Source organism: Bactrocera dorsalis, chromosome 6 (assembly GCF_023373825.1).
Source record: "Bactrocera dorsalis isolate Fly_Bdor chromosome 6, ASM2337382v1, whole genome shotgun sequence".
NCBI classification, from domain to species: Eukaryota; Metazoa; Arthropoda; class Insecta; order Diptera; family Tephritidae; genus Bactrocera; species Bactrocera dorsalis.
In genome coordinates, this window is record NC_064308.1 from 14,644,834 (window position 1) to 14,666,810 (window position 21,977).

The window sequence follows — 21,977 nt, forward strand, 5'->3', positions numbered from 1 at the left end:
AAACTCCGTGATCACCCAAACTCCTTGGCTAATGCTATGGTACATTCCTGCGATCAAACACGCCTTAAAAGAATAGATATGCCCGCGTACTAAGGATCAATGTATCACCAAAACAGATCAATCACTTGCTTGAGCCTGTCTAATTTTTAAATAGATTTAAGATTTTATAACTTATTGTTAGGCTTTTAAAACAAAAAGCAGATTCAATAAATAAATAAAGATATTGAAACAAAAAAAAATACATATATCGTAATGGTCTGAGAAATGGTGAATTAACAATTCTTGGGCAGTAGGAAATAGTTGTTCGGTGGCAGGGGTTTAGTTTAATTTATAGTTAGTTAAAGGACCATTACTAGTGTGAATTGAATGTTTAGTTTGTTGGATAGGTGTTTTGAAAATATTTTTGGTCAACATATTTATGTATTGTGGAACCGGTGTCAATAAAGCACCTTAGAGTGTTATTATTGGTTTTAATTACTATGTATTGGCTTGATCCGGGGCTGCTAGCCGGAAATTTTCTGCTTGCTCCATGTTATGTGGTTCGTTGTCATTTGGTTCTGGTTTTCTTTCTTTCGTTTGGTTTGTTTTATCAAGTCCTTGTTCTGGAGTATCATAGGATGAGCTAGGAATGTCGTAAGCTTGATAATATGGGGGTCAACTTGAGGATAATATGGATTATACGGACAATAGGGGTAAGCTTGGTTGTGTGGGTAATCAGACGGACATGGTGTTTCTTCCTGGTATCTCAGTTATTCTTTACTCATTCTTGACTGTCCGCCATTTGATGGTCTCTGTCTCTTAACGGTGTTATTAGTTGTCATATTTTCCCTTGGTTGGAAATTAGTTGGTACACCTACGTAATTGGGTCCCAAGCGATTCCGGTCAAATAAACTATGCCGGTTAAATGGTGGGTTTGGTCTGGGTGGTTGCATCACTAGGTTGTGAGTAAGTATAAGAAGGTGGATGTTGGGGAAAAGGAAATAGTTTCTGACGTATCGTTTTCGAATTCTAATTTTTGTTTAGTATTTGCCTTCTTTTCTCGACTTGTTCTAAAAATTTGCGGATGTTACCTTTGTATGATGTATTCCTGAATTCCTCCAGTAGTTGATAGTTCTGTACCTGTGGCTTGTTGTTAAGGATGGGCTGTGTTCTTAGTTCCTTCCAGCTAGTCAGGTTGGTTACCCCAAGGGTGCGAATGATGTCGCCGCTGATGTTCCGTTCTATATACGAGTACAGGAGCACTTACAGGAGCACACGACGTACAAACAGCGATATTAGCACGAGATGAACTCACTTCATCCTTGAAGTCCGCAGGATTCGCCCTACGCAAATGGACCTCAAATGACCCAAAAGTTTTATGTGGAATCCCACAAGAACATCTATTGGATACCAACTCACTCAGTTTACCGGAATCCAATAACACAAAAACACTAGGAATTACATGGAATGCAAAAAAATACGCGTTCTTTTTTCTCATCAACCCTATTCAGGATAAAACGTCGTATACCAAAAGAGAAGTACTATCGATTATAGCAAAATTGTTCGACCCAGGTGGTTGGCTCAGCCCCGTTGTAGTCACAGCTAAAATAATAATGCAATAGATATGGCTGGATAAATCTGATTGGGATGAATGTCTGAAACCCTTAACCCTCCATCGATGGAAAATATTCATAAAGGACTACGATTCCTTAAATCTCATTGAAATTCCTCGATGGACCCACTTTTCGACATCGGCGATCATCAATTTTCATGGATTCTCTGACGCATCTGAAAAAGCTTACGCAGCAGCCCTATATATCAGTGTTTCTACAAACGCAAATACCTGGACAACCCTTTTGGTATCCAAAACTCGGGTGGCCCCAATAAAAACTATATCTTTACCAAGGCTAGAACTTTGTGGAGCTGTTCTCCTGGCGAATCTAGTGGATGCGACCCTACCTCAACTAAGTATAACCCAATACCGTACTCACCTTTGGACGGATTCCACAATTGTTGCATGGCTTAGCAAACCCCCATGCACATGGACAACCTTTGTATCCCACCGAATTGCCACAATCGCAGAAAAGGTTGGAACCGAAAATTGGACTCACATCGAAAGTCAAGACAATCCGGCAGATCTAGCTACTCGCGGAAGCACACCTCTGGAAATGGTTAACAATGACCTCTGGTGGCACGGACCCCAATGACTAACGCTCAACCCGAAATACTGGCCAGTTACCAAAAAATCAATCGATACAACACTGGAACTCCGGCCAATCAGGACCTTAGTGAACACAACACAAGAGAATATCCTGGATAGATTCTCTTCCTTATCCAAAGCCATCCGAGTTGTAGCATATTTGTTCAGATTCTGTTCGAATGCGTCACCCAATAAATCACAGCAGTCATACACAACGTTGGAAATAACACCAGAAGAGTTCAACACTACCCGCACGAAGCTAAATGTTTTATCCCAAAAGAAGTATTTCCATGAAGAGTATGAACTCTTAACCCAAAAAACCAGCATACCCAAAAAAAAGTACAATTTTGACACTAAACCCTTTAATCGATCCCAAAGGAATAATGCGAGTTAATGGTCGGTTGAGCAATTCAGCGGCATTGTCATACAACGAGCGTTATCCGATTATACTACCCTATAGCAGTCGATTAGCCAAACTACTCACCCAATTTACCTATCTAATAACCTTTCATGGCGGCAACCAGCTAGTCTTACGACTTATGCGTTCGGAATTTTGGATACCGAAGCTGAAAACCCTCATCAAGTCTACCATTCATCAGTGCAAAACGCGCAACACTACTCAGATTATGGCAGCACTACCCGCAGAACGTACCACCTTAACCCGTCCATTCGCAGCAACAGGAATCGATTTCGCCGGTCCCTACGACATAAAAAATTACACCGGCAGAGCACGTCTGATCACAAAAGGTTATATATGCGTATTTGTTTGTTTTGCAACCAAAGCAATACATCTAGAGCCAGTAAGTGATCTCACCACCAACGCATTCATGGCCGCATTCGTACGTTTCTTTTCCAGGCGCGGATGTCCCGCCGATCTCTATTCGGACAATGGTACTAATTTTGTTGGAGCGTCTAAACTTTTAATTAAAGATCGGCGAGAATTCATGAAGTCATTGAAAACTCAATTAACAACTAGTGAAGCGCACCAAAACATCAAATGGCACTTTCATCCTCCACATGGGTGGACTCTGGGAAGCAGGAGTGAAAAGTTTAAAGAGCCACTTGAAAAAGGTGTCTCAGAACCAGAAATTCACTTTCGAAGAACTAGCTACCCTTTTAATCCGAATCGAAAGTTGCTTGAATTCTCGCCCTTTAAGCCCATTAAGTGAAGGCCCAACAAACTTTTAACCTTTAACTCCAGGCCATTTCTTAATAGGTACCCCTTTATTAATTCCAGCAGACCAGCACCGCACAAAGATGGCAAAAACGGAAGATACTCCATCAACACTTCTGCAAACGATGGAAAGAAGAATATTTGAAAGAACTCCACAAAAGATATAAGTGGAAATACCCTCAACGCAACATAGACGTTAACGATATGGTAGTTATACGTCAAGAAACTCTACCCCCAAATGAGTGGAGACTTGGTCGCATCGAAAAAACGTATCTCGGTGCAGACAATAAAGCAAGAATAGTTGACATACGTACCTCTCAGGGAACAATTACCCGCCCAATAACCAAAATAGTCACTTTACCAAATAATTAATCTTATTTCCTTATAGTAACATGGCCCCTCAAAGCAGTACGAAGTCAATTTGCAGCCGCCAAAGCAGCCCCACATTCACTGTGCGATCACTCAGCGTAACCCGTAGCATCAGCCCACTCTCCGACGAAGGAACCCTGGCAAGACGCCTGCATCGCTTTAAAGCGACCCTCTCCTTCATTCGAGAGGAGCGTGGAAATACGCATCGCACGGCCCGACGTACCATCAGCCTTTCCCCTATTTGGGAAGAACGAGGAAGTACCCATCGCACGGCTCGGCGTGCTATCAGCCGTCCATCAAAACGAACACACAAACACGTCGCCTGTGGATTGTGTAAAAAAGATCATAGACTGGTAACATGTTCAAAATTCAACCAAATGAATATCAACGAAAAGTTTGACGCAGTCAATAAATACAAGTACTGCGTCAATTGCTTGGCGAGATCACATTCCACCCAAAGGTGCACAAGTAAAAAACGATGTGCCACGTGTAATGGGGAACACCATTCAACCCTACATGGGCACCCCAGGTTGTTCTGCAAAGAGCCAACGAAATCATCAAAGAGCGAAGAAAGATTGCATAGACAAAAAGATCTACCCACGTTACTGGCCAAGCCGACCCTCATACCAACAGTCATGATCAAAGTTAAACACGGTGGCAAATGGAATAAAATACGAACCATAATCAACCCGACCCGAAAGGTGACTGTAATTGCATCAGAACTGGTTCAGAGATTGAGGTTACCGAAAACGTACCTCGACTCGCATCGTATATGCACAGTCGTCATAGGATCATAAACTGATTCCGACTGGCATATCGAAATTAACTGCCTATTGACGCAGGATTTACCGACCCGACCCTATAATCGTGACTTAAGTGACGAAATCATTAAGAAGCTCGACCACTTAGTCCTAGCCGACCCTACACTTTGGATAGACGACAAAATCATGCTGGAACTGGGAGCTTACATCTACCCAAGATTGATGAAACCCGGATTATTCAACCCCGATAACAGCACCGTGTAAGCCCCAAGTATACCTCCAACCCGTTCATAACAATACTCATCTACCCAAATCAGAACAGATCTAAAAATCTTTTTATTCGCAGACACTGCAAGGCGGCCGGAATGGTCATACCAAATGAACACATCCCTGCATTGTCCTCCTAACTCGTCTAAATACGAATCCGGCTCGAAGGACCAAAATGTCGGGGTGATCGACGTGAGTTTGCCGGTGTGCCAAATAAAATAAAAACTTTTAGAAATTGGGTAACAATTCAGATGTATATATATTTGTACGTGTAATATATACATATGTACATTAAGGTGGGCCAAAAATAGTTTTTATTTTTATTTTTCTTAGTTACCATGAAAATCTCATCCGACATGACTAAAAACAAATTCTGGTAAGATCTGAGCTCTTAATATTAATGTTTTTGATACCCACTTAAATAACACAGGAAATTTTGTTTATTTTGTTTGGATTTTTAATGTACGCAAACAAATAATTGGTAAGCCAGAATCAACACTTATTCTTATAGGAAATTTACCGATCTACCAAAAAGGTCTAGAACATTTTTTGGCTGAGTCAACTCTTTCATAGTTATTCGTAGTTAAAGTCCAACAAAAAATTATAAAACATGATTACCACAATTTTTCTTCTTATATTACAAATTGGTGGCTAATAAACATAACAAAGCATATTTTTCGTAAAACTTATCGAGTGTTTAGCGATGTAACCATAGAATTTTTACAAAATATCGATAATCGTTTAATAAAATCAATTTTTTAAGTACTTAATTTAAACAAAAACTTTGAACTCTACTCTGTGTGAGCGATGACTTAGAAACATTAATCGTAATTATTATCTTGGTATTCACCTATATAGAAGGCTCACGTGGAGAAAACACATCTCTAGTAAAATAACATGTATGAAGATTAGAGCTGCAAATTTAAATTGGCTTTTAAATAAAAACTCAAAACATAGCCCAGACAACAAAGTGCTTTTATATAATGCGGTCATAAAGCCGATTGGATGTATGGCATTCAACTGTGGGGTACGACCTGTGCAACTAATATTGATATATTAGAAAGGTTTCCATCGAAAATGCTTAGAACAATCACGTGTTCACCATGGGAGGAGGATGGAGTCATGTGTAGAAGTTCACGCAAGTGAGGATAGTTCTCTGATCGTCATTCACTTGGGAGTGGCCAGAAACGATTCTTTTACATATGACTCAAGCAGCTCACGGCTTCCGGTCTTTGACCAAGTACCCTCTGGGTAACCTAACAACATTCGTTTGAAGGCGAGCTAAAGTGAGAAGGCGAAATATCCCCTACTTAGGGTTGTGCGCTGGGTTTGGGACCCGCCACGTAAAAAAACACCCCCAATGAAAATCAACCAACAGCCTCGGATGAGAGACCCCCCTTTTGATGACGACCATGGCAAACGAAATAAGGACTACGAATTAAGGGCATGCACCTGGAATGTGTTAATTGGGAAGGTGCCGCTGACCAGCTGGTTGATGTCCTCATGAAAATAAAGGCTGACATCACCGCCGTCCAAAAAATGCGATAGACGGGACAAGGACAGAGACGAGTAGGTCCTTGTGATATTTACTACAGTGGCCATATAAAGGAGCGCAAGTTTGGTGTTGGATTTGTGGTGGGAGAGAGACTCCGTCGCCGAGTACTATCATTCACTCCGGAGAATGAACGTCTAGCCACAATCCGCATCAAAGCGAGGTTCTTCAACATATCGCTGATTTTCGCCCACGCCCCGACGGAAGAAAAAGACGATGTGAACAAAGATGCCTTTTATGAGTGCTTGGAGCGCACTTATGAGAGATGCCCCCGCCACGATGTCAAAATCGTGCTTGGCGACTTCAACGCCAGGGTGGGCAAAGAAGGTGTCTTTGGCACTACGGTCGGTAAATTCAGCCTCCACGAGGAAACATCCCCAAATGGGTTGAGGCTGATCGACTTCGCCGGTGCCCGAAATATGGTTATCTGTAGTACTAGATTTCAGCATAAGAAGATACATCAAGCTACCTGGCTGTCTCCGGATCGAAAAACCACCAACCAGATCGATCATGTTGTGATAGACGGAACACACGTCTCCAGTGTTTTAGATGTGCGTGCGCTCCGAGGTCCTAACATCGACTCGGACCACTATATTGTTGCAGCCAAAATTCGCACCCGCCTCTGTGCAGCAAAAAACGCACGCCAACACAAGGAAGGTTCGACGTCGAGAAGCTGCAATCACAACAGACAGCCGAACGATTTTCTACTCGGCTTGCACTCCTGGGCCCGAATCGCAGCAGTCGTGAGCGAGCAAGTAATCGTATCGAATGAAATTTCGTAACGTGTCGAGTGTGCGGATCGTCGCACTCGATACGAAACGAATAGAAATTTTATGAAATAACTTCCCTGGTGTAGCTCTAAATGACATTTTCGAATAACGAAACAAAACAAAAGAAAGAAATATTTGAATTGGAATTGAATGTAAATATTCAAATTTATTATACGTTTATACATATATAAATTTACTAAATTTAGTTTTTGTAGGCAAAAAAAATGAACCCTAACGTGTTTTTTTATTCAAGTTCATCTGAATCAGATGAAGAACATCAGCAAATGGCCATAAGGTCCAGGATCCGTGACAAAATAAATCCCCTGGCTTTACCTGAAGCAGCGTAAGAACATTTTTAATTACATCGCTTAACTTGGTATAGATATTATTATTTTAAATCATTTACAGATTCAGGAAGCGGTTTAGACTGACCAAAGACGCATTTACATTCATCTTATCGGAAATAGAATTTAACGGACATTTGTCAACCGCAGTACCATCAATTCTTCAATTAGCAGCGACTTTGTCCCTTTTGGCGAGTGGAGGCTATCAACACTCAGTTGGAAACGACTTTTTAATTGGAATTTGTCAAAGCACAGTGTGTAAAATTGTAGGGGACGTAGTTAATGAAATGGAGACAAAACTTTGTCCACAAAATACTTTGTTGAGAAATATAAAGTTCCAGGAGGTATGTTGTCGACTAAATAAAGATGCTAAAAATAAATATACAAATGTTTAGTTATCGGATGTATTGACGGTACACATTTTGGCCTTCAAAAACCAACTGTGAATGAACATATGTTTTTCAACAGAAAAGGATACCACAGTCTTAATTCAATGATAGTAAGTCGCATATATGTACACATGGATGTACTCATAAATACATAGCATATGCATTTATATACATATATATTTGGATTTGTAGACCACATACTTACGAATATGTATGTATGTACATATATATATTTGCAGATTTGTGATTACGAACATCGAATTTTAGCTATTGATTCAAAATATGGTGGAGCCGCTCACGATTCCTTTGTATGGAAGCATTCTGCGCAGAGGAGATTTTTGGAGGAAGCATATAATCAAAACAATATGAGAAATGTGTGGCTTTTGGGTAATATATGCACTTATACAGCTGCAAAATATATTTATAAACATATCTACGTATTTTCTCAATTAACAGGAGATTCTGGATATCCTTTGGAACCATGGTGTTTGACACCATTTAGAAACCCCGAAGTTGGCTCGTGCCAAGCACGGTTTAATGAAATCCATGCAAAAGCACGCTGTATTGTTGAACGAACCATTGGTATACTGAAAGGCCGGTGGAAAATTCTTACCAATGATAAAAGAAGTCGGTATAGTCCTGAAAAGATGGCAAAGTTCGGCAATGTATGTGCAGCGTTGCATAACATTTGCATACAATATAAAAATTCAACATATTGCAGATATTTTGTAAACGAAAATAATGATACAGAAATAGATACCGGAAATGAGACTCAATTAACCAAAATTGGTCATAAAATTAGAGATCACATTATGTTGTCTTTAGATAATAATTGAATTAAACGTTCCAACAACATTTGTATTGATAAGTATTTTATTTTAACAAATATATTTTCAATAAAGAACTTGAAATTAACATATCTTATATATTGGTATTTATTTATGGATTTTTCTCTTTAAAATATCAAGCCAACATATCCATAACCAACATATCATATCCAACTCTACAGCTTTTATTTTCATATCTGCAGCATGTGCCTCTTCTTTTATTTGGAGAGATCTCTGCTTTAGCGCAAGTAGTTTCTCAATTTTTTTATTTATTTGCGCTTGCGTTACTTCATATGCGCGTAAATTGCATTTTAAAAGAGAAAGCTTTTCACTTTCGACAGTGGGATTCGCTTTACATGACTTTGTCGCACTGCGACTGGTGGATGGAGTCGGATCTTCTTCCTCGCTATCTATAATCATTTCTACCAACTCATTTAATCCTTCTTCGGGCTCTACATTTCCAAAAGATTTTACTACAGTCAACCCTTCTACAGCAACATCTATCCCCGTAGCTTGGAGGAGTTGCTCTTCTGCTGCAGTTAATAGCTTTTCCTCGTACGGACCACCACCAGTCCTTTGTTTTGAGGCTTTATTGAAAGAAATTTTCTTTTTTATGTTGTGCTTCTGGTCAGCAAATACCTATTTTTGTATTTTATTATTATTTTAATCATCTATTATTTTATTTATCTTACTTTTCGACAAGATTTAGCATCTTTCATCGGTGGCCCGGCAGCGTTCAGTTTTAAAGTCAACGCCTCCCATAGCTTATTTGCTGCAACTTTGCCTTGCCCACAAGTAGGCAAAATATTTTTTGCCAAGTCCTGATGCTGTAGCATAAGGTCACTCATCAAATTTTTTTGACGCATATTTATTTTGTTTACATTGGTCCTTAAATTATTAGTTATAATTATATCACATTTTAAATAAACTAAATAAATGAAAAATTACTTACATTTTGCCCCTCGGACTATTTTTAGCGGATATATTCAAATTTTTTGTTCAATTTGTGCTATAACGTTTCTCAAATAGCTAACGAATGAAATTTCGATTCTTTCGTACAAACAAGAACTCGTTATCGAATGAGAAAATTTCAAATTTCGAAAGTGCCTATTCGATAGCGACTACAACGATCCGAAAACAACAAATATTCTTAAATTACGCTCGTTAACGTGTGCCGCGATTCGGGCCCTGCTCTCTGAGAGCACTCGTCAACAACTCGGTATAAGGGAACTGTGGGACGGCATTTCAAACTCCTTACGTACAGGTGCAACCGAAACCATTGGTTTTCGGAAAGTGCAAAAGAACAGCTGGTACGACGAGGAGTGCCGTTTCGCAGCGGAGAGAAAACAGGCTGCCTACCTCGCAACGTTACGATCGACCACAACACGTGCGGGATGGGATAGTTACCGAGAGTTGAAGAGGGAAGCGAGACGCATTTGTAGACAGAAAAGGAAAGGGGGCGAAATGCGTGAGTACGATAAGCTGGCCGACAGGGGTAATGCTCGAAAATTCTACGAAAAGATGCGGCGGCGGGGTAGAACCCCCCAAGGTGATCTAGCCACCGATGCCCAGAGCATACATAGACTATGGAGGGAACACTTCTCCAGCCTGCTGAATGGTAGTGAACGCACAACACCAGGAGAAAGCAAACCCGATACTCCAATTAATGACGATGGAGCAGACGTTCCATTGTCCGACCATGAAGAAGTTCGAATAGCAATTGCCCGGCTGAAAAACAACAAAGCGGCAGGGGCTGATGGATTGCCGGCCGAGCTATTCAAACACGGCGGCGAAGAACTGATAAGGAGCATACATCAGCTTCTTTGTAAAATATGGTCGGATGAAAGCATTCCCAACGATTAGAATTTAAGTGTGCTATGCCCAATCCATAAAAAAAGAGACCCCACAATCTGTGCCAACTACCGTGGGATAAGCCTCCTCAACATCGCGTACAAGGTTCTATCGAGCGTATTGTGTGAAAGATTAAAGCCCACCGTCAACAAACTGATTGGACCTTATCAGTGTGGCTTCAGACCTGGTAAATCAACAACCGACCAGATATTCACCATGCGCCAAATCTTGGAAAAGACCCGTGAAAGGAGAATCGACACTCACCACCTATTCGTCGATTTCAAAGCTGCTTTCAACAGCACGAAAAGGAGCTGCCTTTATGCCGCGATGTCTGAATTCGGTATCCCCGCAAAACTAATACGGCTGTGTAAACTGATGTTGAGCAACACGAAAAGCTCCGTCAGGATCGGGAAGGACATCTCCGAGCCGTTCGATACCAATAGAGGTTTCAGACAAGGCGACTCCCTATCGTGTGACTTTTTGAATCTGCTGCTGGAGAAAATTATTCGAGCTGCAGAACTGAATCGAGCAGGTACAATCTTTTATAAGAGTGTACAGCTGCTGGCGTATGCCGATGATATTGATATCATCGGTCTTAACACTCTGTGCTTTGGTACATTCCGGTGATCAAACACGATTTAAAAGAAGAGATATTCCTGCGTATTAAAGAGCGACACATCACCAAAACAGCTCAATAACTTGCTTGAGCCTGTCTAGTTTTTAAATAGATTTAAGATTTTATAGCTTACTGTTAGGCTTTAAGAAAAAGCAGATCCAATAAATAAAATGATTAAAAAAAAATATAGGTGTTGCTAAGATCGATAGTTACAATGACTTAAGCGGTAAAATACAAAAATAGTAATGAAAATTAACAATTAAGATGACAAGATTGCATGAATTTCTATTATGTTTATTTATTAATAAAATAAAACTGAGATAAATCGAAAAAATATGATTTGTTATGTTTATTAGCCATCAATTTGTAATATAAGATGAAAAATTGTGGAAATCATGTTTTATATTTTTTTGTTGGACTTTAACTACGAATAACTTTGAAAGAGTCTCAGCCAAAAAATGTTCTAGACCTTTTTTGTAGATCGGTAAATTTCCTATAAGAATAAGTGTTGATTCTCGCTTACCAAGTACTTGTTTGTGTACATTAAAAATCCAAACAAAATAAACAAAATTTCCTGTGTTATTTATATGGGAATCAAAAATGTCGATGAGGCACCTCTTAACATTAATATTAAGAGCTCAGGTCTTACCAGAATTTGTTTTTAGTCATGTCGGATGAGATTTTCATGGTAACTAAGAAAAATAAAAATAAAAACTTTTTTTGGCCCACTTTAATGTACATGTATGTATGTTAATAAATACAATTGTGTGGGTTTGTATAATTAAGGGGTTATTTATACATACAGTGAGTGTCAGCTTACTTGATGCAGTCACAAAAATAATCTTTAGGTACTAATAACATTTGAATTAAAAAAGACTTTCAAAAAAATCAAAAGCCAAAATAAAGAGCATTATTTCCTCTTAAAAACAAACATTTCATTTATTTGGAATTCAAATTTTGGTTTTCACAAACTTAAAATTTTAAGAGGAAATAATGCTCTTTATTTTGGCTTTTAATTTTTTGGAATATCTTTTTTAATTCAAATGTTATTAGTATCTAAAGATTATTTTTGTGACTGCATCAATTAAGCTGACACTCACTGTATATAAATATAAGTAAATTAAGTAGAACCTGATGTGAGCAATTTTTTCCCGCGTTGAGATGATGGTTTTACTGCTAGTGTTGTTGTTGTTGCTGCTAATACTGCCGCTGTAGAGTTTTGTTGTAACTGCTGATGCTGCTGCTGTAAGGCTTTGCGCCTGTATATATCCGTCCGCTCTGGTGATTCGTTTTATTGCGTCCTTTTGTTGTTATGTTGGCGCTTTTGGGTGTTTTTTGCATTGTCCTCTAATTCGTATTTAGACCAGTTAGGAGGACAGTGCAGGGATGTGTTCATTTGGTATGAACAGTATATGTCCAAAGATGATGAGTATTTGCCGTTCGTCTGCGGTTTAATACAAGACCAAGATGAAATCGATACTGCTTATAAACGTGTATAACGTGCTCGAGTCACCTTGGAAACTCTCTACGGCGGATATTTACTTTTCGACTTGAATCATATTCGAGTCAGAGAGAGAGATCGACACTGGTGCTGCTACTGCCATTGTGTGTATTTATGGTTTACGGTTGATTAGTTTGGGTATTCGCTTATTTCGGTGTTGTGTCTTCGTTTGGGTGCACTTCTCGGGTTGAAGATTAAATGGTGTCTTTTATTAGGCTGTTGTTTTAATTGTGTTTTTGTTTGGGTACCCTGGCAATTTCTAAAGCGTCTTCTTAAACTTCTGTTTAAGTTTTAGCACAATCACAGTTCACTGTTGAATTTTGTTCTTTAGGCTTGAACCGATTACCGCTTAGGTTTCGCGAAAGTTCTTTTACGGATAATGAATTAGAGAATTGAATAGTCTAGCTATTGCATCAATAATTATTATCCTACCAACTGCGGCACTTACGTATTGCCAACAATTGAGTTCAATAAATGACCGGGCTAGGTAGCTCAAGGTCAATATTGTAAATGTTTTAATATGCGAGAATTTACTGAACACCCGTCCGTTTATTTCATTCATCAGCTTAAGACTAAATTATACAGAAAAGATTAAGAGGGAGAATAGAAAGCTTTGATTTGTAAAGATTGATCATGTAAAGAAATTTGTTTACTAAGCAAAGATTGTTTAGTCAGCGAGTTTTGCAGTTTACAGTGGTATGATATGCTTATTATGCTACTATATAACCCTACACGTTAGGTGAACAAAACTGTGAAACGCTATTTTGGTATGTTCGCGCATAGCGCCCGAACCACAGCACGGAAAGACGTGAAAATTTATATGGTATACAAACATACCATAGTATGTGTAACGATATACGATGCAGATGCAGTGACTGTGAAGATGTTACATCATACGTATTTATGTATGTACTATTCCTTAAGTGATTTACGAAGTCAAGATGTAGATGTAGATTGCCAATTTAACTATTCTATTATATTGTTATTACGATAAATGATATCCTTGACAACAAAGAGCAAGCGGAGCCGTGGGCTTAGATTAGTTAATTATAAAATATAATACAATCGAAGAAAGACCTCTTCAAAATCCAAAATTTCTAATGAAATTGCGCTCTTTTGCCTTTTTCTTCTTTTTGGAAATTGTGTATTCGTCTTTCCTCTTCTTGCATTTTAATATTACAATATGTTTAGAATGTCCATTGTTTTTCCCTCTCTTACTTTCTCCCATTCAATTGAAAATTGCACGACTTGTAACCGTGTGGGTAGCTGGATATGTTTCAATGTGTTTGCGAAATCGTTACTCCATCTTGTAGGGTAAATTTCGAAGTAGGTGATTCATCTCGTAAACCCGTTTTTTTTGCTTTTTTATTATGTTAAAATACACATATGTATGTAATTTACCTCCGTAACCTTAATATACTAAAAATACAAAAATTAACCACCACAAAATCTGTAAAAATTGGGCTAGTTGAGATCATGCCCGTTTACCATATAGTACCAATTTATTTCAACTAACTTTAAATAAAATACATATTTAAATTACATTTTAGCGTTTTCTTTAATTGTTCTTGAACTTTTCGCTTAGTCAGGCTTCTTCAAATCTAAACGAGTATAAATAAGTAAAATCTCCAGATAATTAAACAGTTAATGTACAAATTTTCAAGTTCAGTTAACCGGAGATTTCTCTATCTTTATATACAAGCATATGTATATCCTATAGCATACATTTTTTAAACATTTTTTGTATGTATCATTTATTATCATAAATCATGTACGCTATAGCTGTAGACTGATTTATATGCCTTTTAGTGTGTTCCATTAATGAATTACGATTTCGTAAAATTAGTTTCCAACGTTATTGAGTTAATTTACATATCTAACTATAACTAATCTAATTATATCTACTATTGTCTCAATTTAATCTTTTGGTTTATATCAGTATAAGCCCTTGCTTGTATGCTTACAAATATTAATGAATTTATTGTATATTTTGTAACCTCAATTTCTAGCTTCCTATCTACATAATTATACGATAATATATAAGGGCGATTCTCTTGCTCTTGCAATATTGCCGATTGCAAAAATCCTATACTGAAATATACAAGGGCACGAGAGCACCCATTGCACAATCTAGTGATATATGAACGGCTGATTCGATCAATTTATTGTAAAAGACTATTGTGCGTGCATTCATTCTTAACAAAAAAACTGTAACAAATCTTTATAATTTAAATAGAAATTATAAAATCTATTTAAAATTCAACTGCCTCAACAATTTAACGTCAAAATATGTAGTAAAAGGACAGCTAGCACAGGGTTGCAATTATTTTTTTACGTGGCATTGCACGAAAATAAACATGGGTTTTGGTCTGACATATTTTACAGCCATTGCAAATAATTTTTTGCGTGTGTTTGTTGTTGTGCCATTGCACCAAGAGGAAATATCTGCAAGAGCAAGAGAATACCCCTTTAGTTTTTAGCCTATCCCCATCTTGAATATGAGTCATAGACAACCGTTTTACATACATACATACATACTTACACGTTTTTTTATGAATGTTATTGGTACTAATGCAATTGAAACTTCAATTTATTAAGTTCCTATTCAGTACAAAATTTTAAAGCCGCCTAAGTATAATATTAGTGGCGACCCAAAGAACGTACTATTTTAAATAAGTTTTTGTTTTAAAATACATAGATTTTTTTGAAAATACCTCTAGAATTTCGACAAAGATTCCCTTCAGCACGCATATTGTGAAATAAAAAAGGATTCTATGAAACAGTTTAAACAGTACAAAAAATGCAGAGGCACACTGAGATTAAAATGTTAAAGGTACTGTCAACTAGTTCTATTTATTGTTAAAAAATTTACTTTAAATTAACTATGAAATACAAAAGAATTTGGCCCTGCCATAGGATGTTTTTTGTTGAATTTATGAGAAATATGTTTGGATTTGGTCAAAATTTCATACATATACACATGTTACATATGGCCAATTGAATATTGATTGCAACAAATATTTTAAATGTTATATTAAGACTATTATGCAAAGTCACAATTAAATATGGAAAAATGTTAGTATAGAACATGAAGATTTCATAGTGTGTATTTGTTTTTCTAAATTTAGTTTTGAAATTTTATTTACATGAAATTTTCTATACTAAATAAAATTTTGAAATCAATAAGAAACGCTGCGAACTAAGTCCGACGCCATCTTTACCTTTAACCACCATTTCTTTAGTGTGGAGAAAGTATCAATGCAACACGAAATTCTCTCGTTAGATCGAATCTAATCAAAACGATCTACCTAACTAATATCGGTATTCTGCGTGAGACGATTGTCTCATGTCTCTAATTGTCACAATAGGTATTTAGTGATTCTGTTAGTCAGGAGTCTCATTTTGGTATTCTGGCAGATACAGAAGAGTAGTATACTATATAGTAGTATACTGTATCTGCCAGAATATTAAAATAAGACTCTTGACTAACAGAGTCACTAAATGAAGATTGCGACAATTAGAGACATGAGACAATCGTCTCAAGCAGAATACCGATATAAATGTATTTTGTTAAAAGTAAAATGTGAACCATGGCATTTTAAATATATTATCTACACTGGACAATAGCATAAACGATATGCATATTCGACTAAATTGTATAGTATTATATAGTATACGATTTGCACACCCATACATACATATAAAAAATAGTGGCAACAACTATCTATATATATACTAAATAAAGTGCGAAAAAATTGTAATTATATTCTATGTGCATATCATATCTGTATGTATCTCAATTGAGGTTTGTACTCTAATCACTTATAGTCCCAAATTATGCATTCTCACACACGTATGCATGTTATTTATTTCAAAACATAGTTTCTTTTTTCTGCAGCCGCCGTGCTCTTAACTACCATACCCAGTCATCAACCGTGACACCAATTCATGTTTCATTCATTGCTTTAATTATATGTCCACGATTTTATAATAGTGCTTTTCTTTATTGAGTTTCTCGTGAGAAACGAATACTTGTAAGCGGTTTATGGAGAGTAGAAGTTATCCTTAAATTGACTTGCTAGTACCTATTAAAACAAAGCTTAAACAGAAAACACAGACAGGCACCCAAGGTCGCACTGTTTTTTGTCTTGCCAAAGGTACTGTTCAGATATCTTCTTAGACTCAGCAGCAGCAATTTAAAACTATAATTCTATTGAACTAATAAATGCGAGCCAATGGGTGAGCCAAAAACGAATGAATGAATTGCAAAAATATTGTCCTTGACCGGTTCTTGGAACGTTCTCATGCTATAGGAATTGATTTTATGTGAAAAAATTAATGAACACGTTGTGTTCATGAAATTTGTCCAATTATAGATGTCCGGCTATAAGGACTGTCAGTGCTATTTATTTGCAAATGTGTTTAAGTATTTATAGTATATGAACTATGAATCTTATATGCCCATACACATGTATTTTCATATAACTGTGACCACTACACTCATACATGTAACATGTAACCGTACTATATATGTACATATGTATATGCATTTCTCAACACTAATTCGAATAAAATAGTGTAATAAGATGGTTAAAAAACTTCTTTCAAACTTTTCACACAAATGAATACATAATTATGAACAAGTATGTATTTATATAGGTGTTTGAAAATATTTTATATGCACTTATAAAATATTGTATAAGTACATAGCTGAATGTGTAAGTTACACCGAAAATATTATGCACCTCATACATATGTATGTACTATATATACCCAGCAGATTTAAAAGCGAGATCTCCTGAAAGGAGGAATGAAGGAGTCCTCCTATTGACCTCTTTTAGGAGCAGTAAGGGAGATTTTTTAAATTTGTTCTTATATTGTATTTTTTTTTATATTTTATTTTAGTGTTGACCTCCTTTTATCATCTTTTAGGAGCAAAAAAGGTGATTTTATAATTCTATTGTGATTTTTTTTTACTTCATTTTAGGATTGATCTCCTTTTGTCCTCCTTTAGGAGCAATAAAGGAGATTTTTTAATTTTTCGTAGCTTAAAAATCGTACTTTTGATTCAAAAATTACAATTTAACGGGAAATAATAACTGTTAATTTTTGTCTTAAAGCAATTGTTCATTTCAACTGTGTTTTTTAAAGCGTGCAGACGTAAGTGTTTTATATCTATTGTGTATTAAATATTTTAAATTGTTAATTAAATGTACTCTAAAAGGCATTTAAAACGCCTAGTGAATAAGAAATTAAATAATTTATATAAAAAACAAAATAATAATACACAAAATGAAAATGATGTGGAAAGTGTTAATGAAATTGAAAGTGATGCAGGCTCTAAAGAAGTTTTTGAAGAAGTTGAAAGCAGTACAGGCTCGAAAGAAGTGATAGAAGATTTTTGTTTGCCAACTGAACAACTTTCAAAACAGTTAGCCATTTGGGCAATTGAAAATCGAATAAAAAGGGCCGCATGTAATAGTCTTCTTGCAAATTCAAACTCACAAAATTTAAATGTGCCTATATCAAAAAATAATAATACTTCCCGAAACACCTCCTCCTGGCAGAAAAACATGGAACAAAGAATACGGAAGCTAGAGGAAATATCGGCGCAGAACACTATACTCCTGGAGCGGATTATTGACATATTGCAACCGAAGAAGATTGAATTAATGATATTTCCTATTAAAAACATGAATGATTTAGCATCTACAGAGTCCTTGCTTTTGAATAAGCCTGAGGCAGAAATTGTGAGTATGATAAAATACATTTGATAGGATGTTACTAAACAGTTTGAGTTTATATAGGTGGCGTATCTGAAGCAAAAATTTTCAAAGAAACCCCTATCAAAAATTTTGGATGAAGTGATTGCGGAGTCCCTGCTCTTAAAAGTGAATTGGGATGGAGCCAAAAAAAAAGTTGTATTGAAGAATTATGCACTTTTCAATAAATTTCTTTATGGTAATACATAATTTCAATTCATGTCATCTATTTTTTTAACAAGTTTAATTTTTAGAGGCCTTAAAAGATGATTACTCATACCCTGATTTTGAGGCAAAGATCAAAAAGGCGTTTCTCAAATGTAAGGCTCAGTTCTACAGGAACACTTATAATTTAAAAAAACAATAGATTTCATGTACATTCATTTAATTAACAAACTTTAATAAAAAATAAAATTATAAAAATTTGTTTTTGTTAAAATAATTGCAGGTTGAAAATAATATAGGATTTATCATAGAGATCTCCTTTAGGAGTAATCATAGAGATCTCCTATAGCAGTAATCATAGAGATCTCCATTAGGAGGTTAAAAGGAGTACTCGCGTTCATGACATGCAATGTTAAAAGCGAGTATACAATTTTATGTGTATTTACAAACGAGTATTAGGAGTAATAGGGAGTATAGGATATCTCCTTAAGGATTAATCCAGGAGGTCTCAAACGATCATCCTAAAATCTGCTGGGATTATATTTAAATGTTCACTAGCAAAGCATACATACATATACGTATGTATATGTACATAGATTTATACACAAGCCTTTACACATGTATGAATTAGTCTACCATGACCAATTGAGCCAATTGGAAAGCAAATACATTTCTTAAATAACTAAATCATGCGTATGAAAAGATGTTTTTAACATTTTCCGTAAGATATTGAATTTCGTATTTTGTATTACTGTATAAAAATGAACGCATATTGATAAAGGCCTAATCTTGTTATGTATAAAAATGAAACGCTATTTCGTCCGTTTCGTCCTATCGAAGGTCCTAAGGGAGACCTGTTTTAAAAAATCACCGTCGATTTTGCAATTATGTACATTCGTCGAATGTTGAACAATACAGTACTATTTGATTAGAGATCGAGCATACGACGTGCCTTTTTCTGCTATCCTCCTGCATCGTTATACACTATAACTACTGTGTACAGTCAGTAGGTTATAATAGGTAAGGCAGCATGCTGATTTACATACATTACGCTTCACATATCACATTACAATCTATTCGTGATCGTAATCGTTGAAGTTTGTGATTGTATCTTTAAAACGAGTAATTACAAATGATATAATATAATATAATTTAATTACCTCCTAGCCACAGGAAGGCGTGGCGAGGTCTTGAAGTGTGCCTATAAATGTATATGTATGTTTAATAGTATAAATACACACATATTATGTGTATACATATATGTATGCTTCAATAACTACATTTATAATTGCCTTATATAATCACTAGCTCTTAAAATGGGAACTTACATATAAACTCTAACTTATATTATCTAAACAGTTCTAGTTATTTTAAAGGTAGTCATCTACTGGTATTTTTAATCATGTTATGTAGTCACGATTCTGAGAATATTCTTCATTATATCGGCCAGCTGGAATTGAGATTTTTTTAGTATAATGACATAATTTTACTTGAGCACTACTAAAAAATATCCTTTAGTGTAAAAATATAAATAAAGCAATGAAAATAATGAAACACTACAAGTAACTCAGTAATTGTTATATTATACTTATATGAAATATGATATAGAATATACACATAAATGATACTTCAAAAGTAAATTTTGGTAAGACATCATATGACAAATATGAGCGCGATCTGTCAACCAGTTTGTTTACAGCAGCTGTTTAAGTCGGTTCACCTCAGTAGTGGATTCAGTTTTGACGAAAAAGCATTCGGTTACTATCTGTTACAACTCGAATAGATCGTACTAATAAATAAAACAACTCTGTATAAGTTTTCCCTTCCATTTTGTATTCTGTATAAAATAAGTTAGTCGTTGAAAAGCCCATAAGTAAAGACGTGACTTCCATATTTTTTAATTTTGTCCTATTTGGTGATTCTCGACTATACCTCCCACAAGTTTTATCAAAAACACAAGCCTACAAGTGAGACAAAGCCTTCAAAGACCTCTTCTGCTGATGAAAATATTGAAAGAGTGAAGGATATGGTCTTTGAAAATTGTCAGACAAGTGTTATAGATAAGCTCGACATCTCTCGTGAGTCCGTTCGAATGATTTTGGCTGAATCTTTTCCGAAAAGAGTCTCTTTGAACATACTTGATTATGCGAATTGCGATCCTACATTTATGGAGAATATTAAAATTGCCGATGACACACACATGTCAACAATCATCGGAATGAAACCCGTTTTTAGTCGATAAAAGAGATAAAAAAAATGCAATAAATGAGCTGAAGGTGCTCATGGAAAGTGTTTCGAGGACTTAAAAATCATTGGGCTATGAGGATTGCTGTGAAGGTGACAAAATAAATATAGATTAATTAAATATGTTTCCCTTTATTTACAATTTCCGGGTAAATGTCGCAATGTATACATGAATTGTTTGTTGCTTACCATCTTCCATTAATATCACTGGAGCGTTTTCAGAGTTTGTACTGGACACTGAATGTGGCATCATGCTAAACTCATCTTCCATAAGGAATGGCGGGTTCCATCGTGGCCGTGGTGTAGACCTATGAGATGCATTTGATGCACCAGTGATCGGCGATGAATACAAACTTAGGTTAGTCGGACTGATAACACCGGAAATGGTCGAGATTGAACTAGTGTAGCCAAGAATCTGTGAAAAATGTTTCTTAGAAGTTATTAACAAAATCGTTACTCTTAATATAAAATTTACGTAACAGACAATTAAATAGGATTTTAAAAAAGCGTTGCAATGATTTTAATGGAGCTATTTTACGTGGGGGGTTAGGGTAGTCAAAATTTTAACAAAATCGATTTGTGTCAGATTACCGTAAAGAATTATATTTTAAAAATTTAAAGTAAACCCGATAAATCTTTTCCTAGCTATTTAATAATTAGAAAAAAGTTCTCGGGCGCTCTGGAATGCCCTTTTTCGCAAAACAATATTTAATGAACTGTTGACCAATTTTGTAGATCATTAAATTCCCTAAAAGAATAAATAACCATTTTTACTACTCATTAGTTTTTTCAATTGCCATAAACATCCAAACAAAATAGGAAAATATTCCAATGTAATTTATATAGGAAACCAAAATTACAATGCGTCACCTGTTTATATTGATATTAAGAGCTCAAAATTTTCCATAATTTTTATATCCAAACTTTGTGGCAAGCTTAATATACCCTAGCTTGTCACGAAGTTTATAAAAAATATATATAAATAATAGGCATGATTAGTTTAGCAATTTTAGTTACGTCCTTTTGTCTATCTGTAAGATACTTACGCGAACTTGTTCTTCACTTTTGTATATGTCATACAAAGTATTCGATCAAGATCAAGTTCTTTTAAGGAATATTTTGTTTTTGTGAACAGTATTATAGCCACGGTACACCTGAAATTAATATTTTTATACTCTTGCATCATGTTGCTACAGAGTATATTAC

General features: G+C 36.0%; 3 protein-coding genes across 32 annotated transcripts in view; 2 read left to right on the forward strand and 1 right to left on the reverse strand.

Annotated features, from left to right (window-relative positions):
* The window catches only part of LOC125779137 (uncharacterized), a 154,822-nt gene that overhangs the window by 83,735 nt on the left and 49,110 nt on the right, over window positions 1–21,977 (forward strand). The gene's annotated exons all lie outside the window — the stretch shown is intronic.
* On the forward strand, window positions 7,797–8,641 carry LOC125779185 (putative nuclease HARBI1). Its single transcript, XM_049459827.1, has 3 exons — window positions 7,797–7,915; window positions 8,045–8,192; window positions 8,262–8,641. The coding sequence occupies exons 1-3, from the start codon at window positions 7,871–7,873 to the stop codon at window positions 8,639–8,641; spliced, it is 573 nt and encodes a 190-aa protein (XP_049315784.1). The 5' UTR covers window positions 7,797–7,870.
* Window positions 8,717–21,977, reverse strand: part of LOC105226820 (mucin-5AC) — a 39,786-nt gene continuing 26,525 nt past the window's right edge. For 23 of the 30 annotated variants that reach the window (XM_049459593.1, XM_049459606.1, XM_049459599.1 and 20 more), the window contains one exon: window positions 20,888–21,201. In XM_049459593.1, the coding sequence (XP_049315550.1) occupies window positions 20,908–21,201 (294 nt within the window). In that variant the 3' untranslated portion in view covers window positions 20,888–20,907. Of the gene's footprint in view, window positions 19,978–20,090; window positions 20,857–20,887; window positions 21,202–21,977 lie in introns of those variants that run through there. The other 7 variants (XM_049459587.1, XM_049459598.1, XR_007423129.1 and 4 more) reach the window with 6 other exon arrangements.

Excerpts from the sequence above, each read along its gene's own strand:
- LOC125779185 (XM_049459827.1), top strand. The coding sequence starts at position 7,871 with ATGTTTTTCAACAGAAAAGGATACCACAGTCTTAATTCAATGATA. Across the intron at positions 7,916-8,044 it reads ACAGTCTTAATTCAATGATA|ATTTGTGATTACGAACATCG; the intron begins GTAAGTCGCATA and ends ATATATTTGCAG. Across the intron at positions 8,193-8,261 it reads GAGAAATGTGTGGCTTTTGG|GAGATTCTGGATATCCTTTG; the intron begins GTAATATATGCA and ends CTCAATTAACAG.